Here is an 11,562-nt window from a genome sequence, read left to right on the forward strand (position 1 = left end):
GCTAATCTATTTTCAAGAATCCCCCGCAAAGTCCCTCTGTTAAAAAAAAGGCATGTGCAGAAGAGGTTACAATTTGCCAAAGAACACATCAACTGGCCTAAAGAGAAATGGAGGAACATTTTGTGAACTGATGAGAGTAAAATTGTTCTTTTTGGGTCCAAGGGCCACAGGCGGTTTGTGAGACGACCCCCAAACTCTGAATTCAAGCCACAGTACACAGTGAAGACAGTGAAGCATGGAGCATGATATGGGCATGTTTCTCCTACTATGGTGTTGGGCCTATTTATCGCATACCAGGGATCATGGATCAGTTTGCATATGTTAAAATACTTGAAGAGGTCATGTTGCCCTATGCTGAAGAGGACATGCCCTTGAAATGGTTGTTTCAACAACACAATGACCCAAAACACACTAGTAAACGGGCAAAGTCTTGGTTCCAAACCAACAAAATTAATGTTATGGAGTGGCCAGCCCAATCTCCAGACCTTAATCCAATTGAGAACTTGTGGAGTGATATCAAAAATGCTGTTTCTGAAGCAAAACCAAGAAATGTGAATGAATTGTGGAATGTTGTTAAAGAATCATGGAGTGGAATAACAGCTGAGAGGTGCCACAAGTTGGTTGACTCCATGCCACACAGATGTCAAGCAGTTTTAAAAAACTGTGGTCATACAACTAAATATTAGTTTAGTGATTCACAGGATTGCTAAATCCCAGAAAAAATTTTTTTTGTACAAAATAGTTTTGAGTTTGTACAGTCAAAGGTAGACACTGCTATTTTTTTGAACACACCCCTTTCAACTAATTGCCCAATTACACAGCCTTAAGAGCGTGCATATCATGAATGCTGGGTCTTGTTTGTTTTCTGAGAATCTACTGAACCTACTGGTAACTTGTTTGCCACGTAGCAATAAAAAATATACTAAAAACCTTGATTATTCTGGTTAGTCACATTGTACTGCTATTATTTTGAACAAGACTGTACATGTAAATGAACATTTTAATCAGATTGCAACATTAAGGCTTCATGTAAACTGTATTGTTGTAACCTTCAATTGGATTAATTTCAGTCGGATTGATGAATTGTGTGCATGTAAACATAGCCACTGTTTCCAAAACAAATTCCAATTACATTTTATGCAACAAAACTATTCGAATTACTTGTAAAGTTTGACAGCAAACATAGTGAGAGCAGGAAGGGTAAATTATTGGTAAATCTATTAAACTCTGTTTTTCTATTATTATTTTCGTGTCTGTGAAGACATCCTGAAGCATTGAACCATTTTTTAGACACTCAAGTTTTGATTTGCTTTCGCAAGAAAAAAGGTTGGAAACTAAAGTGATAGCATTGTTTATTTGCACATCCTGTCAGCACTGTTTTAATTTCCAGTTCTCTAGGAATTTATGTAGCACCTTTTTAGAAATACCTATCTGCCAAACTTAATTGGGACTGTACAGCAGTTGCATCAGCACTGCAATTCAGTACCTGATTTGTGTGAATTGCAGGCAGACAGTGAATAAGATACAAATATCAGTGGTGCAACTAGCTCTCTAGTTTGGCTATTGCTATATAAATATGATGTTATTATATTAATTTACCACTTGCATATAATCTTATAATAGGTTAAAAGATGAGATTGAAAAAAATCAGGTTTGCAGGTATTGTATTGTTCTCTTTCTGGGACTGTGCTGATAGCTGCGTCAGTCAAGCTAGTGTTTATTTGCTATAATGGGCTCAGTCTGTGAAGCGATAGTCATAATGAGAGAGTTAGGCCATGTTTGACCAGCCGCAGATGAACAGATTGGAAAATCTATGGATGGCAACCTCAAAGTGATGCACATTTCAAACCGTGCCAAAAAGGGAAAACAAAAAAGTATTAATAAAAAGTGCACTTAATCAGAGCCCGTAAATAAAGAAACAAAATGTCTAGTACATTTAGTTACTGAATCATTTCCGAGCGAAGTCTGTTTTTGTAAGCAATGTAAAAACATTGTGCCCCTTTGCCAATTATCAATACTGTGTAAGAAAAAAACACATCCATAAGGAGATCTATATAAGAAGAAATCGATATCTCCTCTAAAGCCCCTCTGTGACTGTTAAACAAGCTCTAGATGGAAATGATAGTCTATTTCAAGTCAGATAGGCTTTTAGTGGAATAAAGATGTGCCTGCTTTTACAGTCAGCATAATGTCAGGGTTGTTCCGATTCCGATACTAGTATCGAAAATGCCGCCAATACCAGAAATAATTGATTTGAACCCATGTAGAAGAAGAAATAGCAGTATGTCAGATGTCTGGCAGTATTTCAGACTGGACCAACCAGCCAGTAAAATGGCAACATGTCCAATATGCCATGTTGCAATTTCAATGGGTGGCACAAGTATTAGCAACTTTAAAAACAAGTAACTTAATAAAGCATCTAAAGACGTGTCACCGGAAGAGCACAATGGCTACATTAAGGCTAGGGCAGAGATGGATAAGCTTTGCTCTATTACTCAAGTCTCTTATTTCGCTACATTGTTGCTGCACTTAGTGTTTTAAAAGGACTTGATTGAGTATAGGTTACTGTTGCACCTTTTTCTGCTTTTGTACAGTCTAAGAAAGGGTGTGTTAATTTTTACACTTTTTTTGCTTTTAGCACATTATGAGCCCTATCTTGCACCCAGCGCAATTGACTTTGTCAGTGAGGCATGTATCATTGGTATTTTGCACCGGCGCACAGCGGGTTTTTCCCTCCACAGACGCACGTCGGCAAACTAGGGAATGAACTTGCGCTCCATGGGCGGTTCAGCGCAAAAAAGGAGGCGTGTTGCGGCGCAAACCATCCCTGATGCTATTTTGCAGTTTCAAAAAACAATTGCGCCACTGACCAAAAAAAACTAGTCTAAAGTCAGTGGCGCGTTGCGCGTGGTTCATAATGCTATTTTAAGGGCGCATGCTTGACCATAATGTATAGTGTGCACAACGCGCATACACTTTGCATCTAATCTACACAGATGCAACAGTTATTTTTGCAAATCATAAATTGTTACAATAAAAAATATTAACACATGAGATAAGGGAAATCATAGTGGTGAGCATTGTGGTGATAGTTTTTAACTATTGTGTGGCTGCGTTAAAAAATTCTCATGCAAATAACGATTAAAATATTTTCATAAGTTTGTTGTGTGGCTGTATTACGTTTATTTTATGTAAATAATAATTCAAATGTTTTCATAAGAAACCTTAATGTATATGAACTAGATTTGTAAGTTTACTTTGGGGTTGGACCTCGCTTGCATTTCTTGGGTCCGATTTCAAAGCTCCCAAACCCTTTTAGCGGTGAGGGTGGGCGCAGCGATGTCCTCTGCTGGCGTCAGGTGCTGTGTAGAGGCAGATCCACCTCCCGTTACATGGTGTGCCCGATTTATGCTGGCAAGCTTTGGATTCCCCCGTCTCCTGACATCATTGTAGCGCTTGGCGCAACGATGGGGATGCCAGCTGATGAGACAATTGTGGCTATTTCCTCTCACGCCTGTTTAACCTACGTTGATTTGGGCGGGTTTCTCCTATCCCCATACAAAACAACTTCTCTGTCTTTGACTGCTCTTACAAGAACGTCGGTCTCCTCGGCTGTGAACCGCTCCTGGCGTACGCCTGGTAAATCCGTCATAATAATAGCAACCCGCCATGGAACTTGCGCCCTTGCGTTTAAAGGGAATGTTGGATAGCGTTCTGATTGGTTTATTTGACGTTACGCCCAAACCACACCTATGAATAATGAACCTACTTCAGACCAACCCCTTATTGATTTGCGCCTGGCGCAAGAGTTATTTCTCCTGCCGGGAAAATAGCAACAGCGCCCAAGATCACTTGCGCTTTGCGCTTCGCACTTGCGTTTCAGATCGTTAAAATAGGGCCCATTGTGTCATTTTGTGTTGATTTTTTGTTAAAATAAAACACAAGTTGTGTTAAAAGTAATACAAAATGTGTTGCTCCTATAAAAACACATAGATGTGTGGATTCTGTTCTTATTGTGAGGATTTATTACTGCTAACAATGTAATAAACTAACACTAATGATTTGTTTTTAACACATCCGTCCTAAGGGGCATGCACACCAAAGCTTTTATGGTTTCTAATGGAAGGGCGGCGTTTTTCAAAAAAGCAAGAAGCTGGCGGGGTTTTTTGTGCTGAAAGCTGCCGTTCAGCATTTTTCCGCGCTCAGTGCTGAGCACCGAGAGTTGAAAAATATTTAACTTTGGGTGAAAAGCTCAGCTCGTCAATGTCAGTTTTCACATGCCATCCAATCACAGTGGAGGAGAGACGGGACAAATATAACAACAAGCAACCGGCGCAACGTACAACGACTGATAAACAAAGCAGAAGGATCATGGCAACCAAAGCGCTCAGCTGAAGAAAGCTGGCAATCGGCAGAAAAAAGCTGGAAGTCGGCATCTGCTGTGCGTTTTCAGACGTGTTTAAAAGCTTTGGTGTGTATTTAAAAACTGAAATGCCTTTTATTAAAAAAAAATTTATGTTTTAAAGAAATTATTTTCTTATATTATTCATTCATAAATAATTTTATATTTCTAGATTTATTTGTTGCACTGTTTTTATAGTTATATTCTAAAACTAAAATACCCTTTCAGTTTACAGTTCTTTTTTACTTAAGAAAAATACTTACTGTCAAATGTCAGATAATAAAAATGAACTCAGTGAACTCTAGTTCACTGTAATTGTTGATGTTTTATTTAGGGTCTAAAGTACATAATAAAATAATCCTATCAATTCTTACAGGGCTAGTAGTATATACAGCTGTATATACAAATAAACACCCAGATATCGGATCAGTACTCTTTATCCATAATCGGGTAGAGAATAAGGCTTCAGTCACACCAAAAGCGCTTTAAACGCTTGCAAACGCAAGGCGCGACGCACTGCCTTTTTTAAAAAAAGAGCAGTGCGACGCGGCTTTTCATATTGCTAAGCAACCACCGAGTCAGCTGTCTTGTCAATCAAATATTGAAGCGTGAGCGCTCTTTTGCTGTTAACTGTCATATCAGCAGAAACTTTTAAAAGAGGACGCTTGCTCTGACCTTGTTTGAGGGTGAGAGGTGCACAAACACACAGGAGAGAGTGAGCGAGTGGTGTCCGGTTCTTCAAAGCAACTGTAAACTTCCCTCAACACAACGTAAGGCCCGCCTCTCCCCTCATTCGATTGGACAATGGAAAGACACGAATGACGTCGGGCGCTTCTCCGCTCTCAGCGCTCCTTCAAAAACGCGTGCAAGGCAGGCGGCAAAAAACCGCAAGGCGCTCGGCGCGCATAAACAGCGCGCAAACGCGCCCTGCCCATAGAATATCATTCAAAAAAGGCGCCTGCAACTGCCATAAACGCTATTGGTGTGACTGGCCCCTTAGGGTATCGAAGCATGTCTACTTGTTTTTGTATTCTCTTCTATAGGTCGTAAGGTCATCCGTAAAGCTGCCTTTCTACTGCACACGATATTCGGAAAACGATTGTCAGAGTTCGCCCCCTAGTGGCAGTCGTAATAAAGTTTTAAGTTTAAATCGCAAAATGGGAGAGAAGCTCATTCTAGCGCAAGAGGTTTCACTCTAATAAAATTTATTTTTAAAAATGATGTATCCGCAGGTCTGCATCTCACACAGCCCCTTTGTGACCCTCCATAGGGAATGAATAACTTCTGGTTTATTGGCCATTGTTTGTCGTGTGCAGTGGAAAGGCGGCTTTAAAGTATTATATACTAGACAACATTTGAAATGGAAAAATTATGATGAAAAATGTCCTAAGACAAAAATGGGAATTGGTTTTAAGACGACTTTAAGAAAAGGTTTTGATCCACTTCAAATGTTGACTAGTGTAGTTTACTAGAGATACTGTACAGTAAGCCTTTTTTCAACTGAACTCTGTCCTCAAGTTAAAGAGGGAACTTTGCTTTGTTGGCTTAAATAAAAACTAAACTAAAGTGTAAAAAATAATCAAGATTTAACTGTGAACTAGCTTTCTTTTCTCAAAATATCACACTTCAGGTCAGGAGACCTATTAAAATTAGCTGTGGGATTCAATACAATAAAAATCACAGCAGAAGCCATACTGAAGAGCGAGTGTATACATTTGATTAAAAGACACCAGGCTATGGTCGAGAGGGGAGGACAGGACAGAAAAGGTTCAGCAGGCATTTCGAGCAGCATCTGATGTGCTGTGTATTCCATTTCCACAGGGAGAATTCTGGAGACTGGCTTTATCACTCTCTGCTGGTCATACTGATCCATTGAGACAACAAATCAATACTGGCTTTTCCTGCCAAAGTACGCAAAATTTGCTTCCTATCCAAAAACAAAGAAAAGTGAATATGATCAAATGATAAAAAAATAATGTCACCCCCCCAAACCAGTGCATGTACAGTATGTCATATGCTACAATTAATAATAAAAATTCATATGTAAGCATTTTGCAATGATTTCAATGTAAGCAACTTGACCCGTTTCCAAAGCACACTTCATCTTTCATAACACAGCCCCCTCCCTCCTTAAGGCGGAATGGTTAAACACAATCTACAGAGATTCTTGCCTAGTCTTTTTGCTTGAAATCAATACACGAATTGATCTTCCATAGCTGAAATGAAGCCTTGGCGCTCCAGCAGCCCAGCAATGTTCAGCACAATCCCAGAATATCATTTAGTCCTGTAACATAATTATGGAGAGCAATACAGATCATTTGGCATCAACATCATCTTGCTCAGCTAAAGGCCTCCTGAAGCTTCAGTCTGTTATAATTGAAACAGAGCTGGGGTTGATTCACACAGGAGAGTATCAGCAACTGCAAAATATTAGTCCTCTGTTAGTGGCCTACAATGCTTCGAAACAACAGTGTTCCCAGACTTTGTGAATGAGTACACATTTAACACAGTATCAGCCTGATAGTAGGCTACTGTATAATATATTATAACTAATTATACATTAACATGACATTTGAGACTGCACTGAATACAGATTTTGCTTCAAGCATTTATATTTACACACAACGTGTAATAATGAATAAATTAGGAAGCACAACAACACTAACTTTATGGGTTAAATCAAATACAAGCCTTTAAGGTAACAAGTGCACTATACCACTTTTTACAGTCTGGAACAAGTTGAGAAAAAAATTGCAAGTGAAAGAAAAGCAGCCTGCCTGCCACGCTTTCCAAGGGGTCTGAAAGGACAGCGTTTTGCAGACAGATATCTTAATACGGTTTACTTAAACCTGGGATAATCATTGACTTAGGGCCATGAACCCGACTGTGGTTGAAAGTTGTATGATAACCAAAGGTGAAGAGTCATAATCAGTGTCCTTTCAAACACGGTTTCTTACACAATACTATTTCTAGGCTTAAAATAAATGTTAAAATGGTCAATAACATAACTGTAAAAGTTTTTTTTCAACGTTTGTAAATACACTTGAGAACCTGCAATATTACGTCATCTGAAAGGCAACCAGACCACCTGCTGCAAGATTAAATAATCAGTTTAAAACAAGAATACTATATTGCACTATACTGGTTTATCTCCCTTGTGCAATGGCACTGCATGTGCTCTATGTAACCTTTATATAATCCTTACATCAGTAGCATATGTCATACTCCGAGGCCAATGTCTTGGCAACCACTACATGTAATCACAGACCATTACTGTGATTATGATAAATATTCACAACTTTCATGAATTGAAAAAGGACATATTTTAAACTGCACGGATGAAAGCTCCACTAGGTCCAGCATCCAACTTTGACATCCATGATATGGATGTCTGTCAGCTAATGGGGCTTTCATAACGTTCATATTGCAATTTTGGCTTTTAAGTCGACAATTTTTCTATCACGGTACTTGACTCGCTATCAGGAAGTGGTCATTGTTGGGGTTCGGGGCCTTCCATAAAAAGCCGTAGCCCTTTGTGTAAGCGGCCACATTAATCTGGTTTTTAACGAACGCTGATGGCCGTCCCGGAGGATTTTTTAATGAATCCGTGAGCACACACAAAGGCACACGTTTAGCGCTCTCGGAAAAGCAGGATATTAAAATGAGACGTCTGACAGCATTGCCAAAATGAATGGCCAATTTAATTGCCCCACGGACAGCCATTATTATGACATTTAGTGAGGTATTTTCAGTGGCAGACAGGAGTCGTTTAGAGCGCATTTTAAGTGCACTCTGCACGCCAAGGTCACGTTGCCATAGTCATAACACTTATGAATAGAAATGCTAATGAGAGTCGTCAGTAACAGTTCTATTTTCTCTATGAAAGTCAATGCCCATATCTGCTCAACTTAAAAGAGAAAGCTTTATCTCACCTGAGCAGAGATGTCATCCAGCGTGTGCCGTGCATACCAAGACTTCATAAAAAAAGGCTTTAAGTCCGTTTTCCCTTTTAGGTTTACACGTATGGTTGATGGATACCATTTGGTAATGCCAGATCAAACATGGCTAGCAAAGCCTAATGCCGAAAATCAAGACTCTGCACTAGGTTCCATTTGAATCGGAGATTTTTTTCACTCCGATGCATTTGGTGACTGAATGGAAATTTGATTATTACTCACCGTGTTGTGATTCGACTTAATTCAGTTAATTGGTTTTAATTCAAGGACATGACGTCTTTAAAATCTTTTGAACAAAGCGTGTGCCCCTGTGTTTTTTCTCCTAAGCTAATGTAACCACTTAATTAGGAACCTGCTTTTTTAAGTGCGCTTGATAAGAACAAAACATGATTTAACAGTTGTTTTTCTTGCCACTAAGTCCTGCTGTTGAAATAAAAAGTTGCTCAGTAGTTTAATGTCTGCACCTTGCATAAAACAATATCCTTCCTTACCAATAGATGCTCACCAAACCTAGTCTTCTTAAGGCATAGTGAACAATATGGAGTCAATGTGTCTTATATATGACCACACACTTGTTTATCTGGTAGTAGAAATTATATTTAAATTGACACGGTGTAATTTTAACCAGAACTAAGTGCAGGATTTTGTAAAACAGCTATTGTGAGTACACTTACATAAAGAGGGTCCCTGTCCAAGGTTCTGAAATATTTTCAAAGCTGCCCGAGGCCATTTTAACTTGTTAGACTGCACCCTGCTTTTTAAAAACCCCAAGACAGTCGGAGCCGATGGTGTAGTGGACAGTGCTCCGACATATGGTGCAGACGCACTTCCGGCGACCCGAGTTCGAATCCCGGCCCGAGGTCCTTTGCCGATCCCATACCCCTCTCTCCACCCTGTACTTTCCTGTCATCTATCTAATTACTGTATATCAAATAAAGACAAAATGGGCCAAAAAAATAATATATAAAAAACAAGAAATGTCATACATAAACTAAAATAGGTACGATTAATGAAGCAATTGCACTTAAAGCTTAATTTTATTTCATTTCTTTGAAAGTAGACTCTTGGAAGTTTATTGTAAATTCAGATTTTTTTTGTCATAATCAAAAATGCTATGAAAGGCTTATGTCTATGTCTAATACAAAATTTATATGACGCATGTGCATGAAAATAAACTTAAAATTGGCTATGTATCAATCTAGAAATGTTATGAAATTGATTTTACCTTATATTCACCAAACATTCGGGTGGATTTATAACTTGTCCTTAAATTTCATACATGAATTTGCAAAAGTGCCCTTGGGCAAGGCATGTGTGTTTATTCAACACTTGCGGTGTGGTTAGCAGGGCACAAACGAATGCAGGGTTAATTGTAACACGGTCACTTAACAGATTTATACAGGTGCCAAGCAATCTGTGCTTTTGATCTTTTTCCTCTTACTGTCAGAAGAAGATGATCTTCTGTAAATTTGTGAAAAGTTTGGATGTCTTTTCGTTAAGATATTAACCAAAGAGTGTTTTGGATGCATGGAAGTAAATTTCTTCATCGTATATTTTTTTCAATTTCTGAGTTGGGTGTGTAAGTTACGAAATGCAACTTTATATTATTTTAATCACTGTATTGTTACCTAAATCATAACACAATTTTGAAACATGTCAACAACTCCTACAGTAATAACTGATAGCTGGGATTGAAAACATTTTTACACAGCGGGGTTAGTTGTGACACAGTGTTACAATTAAGCCTCATGTATACAATGATAATGAAATGAAAACAATGTAAATACTATTCATCAAAATGATAACTGTTAATACAATATCAGGGGAAATAACTCACAATTATGATTTTTGCCCTTTAAAAAAAACAATTCATATGCATTGATGCATAATACAAGATGGTTAGATGAAGGATCATGGGTGGATGCACATGTGAATATCTATCTATAATAGGCAGATATATAAATAATATCCACCTTAAGGATATAGAATTGTATTTAATTATTTGTGTTTAAACAACATTTTCTAGCAGGTGTTACTGTATGTAGCCTATTTGATGTAATAGGTAGCAGTACAATAATTGCACTATAAACTGAAAGAAAAGCAAAACTATTCAACTATTCTTTTATAAATATATTATCAGCAGTACCATCAGTAACCTCCCGTTTTTAGGTTGACGTTCATGAAGCCTTTGCACTATAAAAGCATAGGTTTGGTCTCATTTAAAAGCAGACACTTGGGAGTTTATTGTAAAGCACTACTATAATGCTGTGCAATAAAACTGTGGATCTTAGTTGACGTAAATTAGACAAGACGTGCTACAAAAACGTATAAAAAAAGTTAAAAAATGAATTAATTTAACTTTTATCCCCTATATGTTTCTTTAACCGCATTGAAAGAGTTTCAAAGTTTTGTCATCCACACAAATATCCTTATCTGATGTGTAAACAACGTGTTACGAAAGAAAAGCACTTTAAAGACAAAGCTCAGTTGCACTGTGTCTGTGGGTTACCTCGATATCCTGCACTTCTTTGCTTAGCATTGTAGCCATTATGTCCGATCTGCAGAATATTATGATCCGATCACTGGTCAGCTATAGATCGCTCGTGACAGTAACATTAGCTCATGCACGCGCGTACAACTTTAGTGAGCGCGCCTACAACACAAGACTAGTCCATTGTCTTACTAAATTTAAATAACTTTGGCAACAAACTGTGAACTGTGTATTAAAGCGGAGTTATTCTTAAACAGGGAGTTCTTACATGTATATTCTCTTTTTACCTCAATGGTTTGTGCAACTGACACGAATAATAGAAATACTGTTCCTGTTGGTTTCATGAAATGGTAGATTCCGAGGCGGTGGAAGTTTACTGGGTCAAAGGTAACTTAAGCGTGCATGAAGTTTTCGGATGAAATCAAAACGGCTTTTTACGCACTTAAAGGGCACTTCGAGAAGGGGACGACGCATAAACAGTTGCTCCAAATGAAAAGAAATTGCTTTGTTTTTTCACTGCTTTATACGCCAAGTATATTTTAATCGGGCACCGTATGAGACACATTTGCGCAACTCCCTCCACAGTTTACACATCAAGAGTTGTGATCTTCGAAGGGGATAGGGATGATAACTTCGATTGAAGTTCACCCATAGAGTTCCGCAGGGATGACGTATTTTTGTAGGCCAACCCGGAAATTATCAACACTGTGTTC

General features: G+C 38.3%; 1 protein-coding gene across 1 annotated transcript in view; it reads right to left on the reverse strand.

Moving 5' to 3' along the window:
- dpydb (dihydropyrimidine dehydrogenase b) overlaps positions 1 to 11,164 on the reverse strand; it is a 153,609-nt gene extending 142,445 nt beyond the window's left edge. The window contains exon 1 of the mRNA XM_065276109.2: positions 10,868 to 11,164. Coding sequence (XP_065132181.1) covers positions 10,868 to 10,906 — 39 coding nt within the window. The 5' untranslated portion in view covers positions 10,907 to 11,164. The remainder of the gene's footprint in view (positions 1 to 10,867) is intronic.
- Between the last annotated feature and the right edge of the window lie 398 nt (positions 11,165 to 11,562).

This window comes from Paramisgurnus dabryanus, chromosome 6 (genome assembly GCF_030506205.2).
Source record: "Paramisgurnus dabryanus chromosome 6, PD_genome_1.1, whole genome shotgun sequence".
Classification (NCBI taxonomy): domain Eukaryota; kingdom Metazoa; phylum Chordata; class Actinopteri; order Cypriniformes; family Cobitidae; genus Paramisgurnus; species Paramisgurnus dabryanus.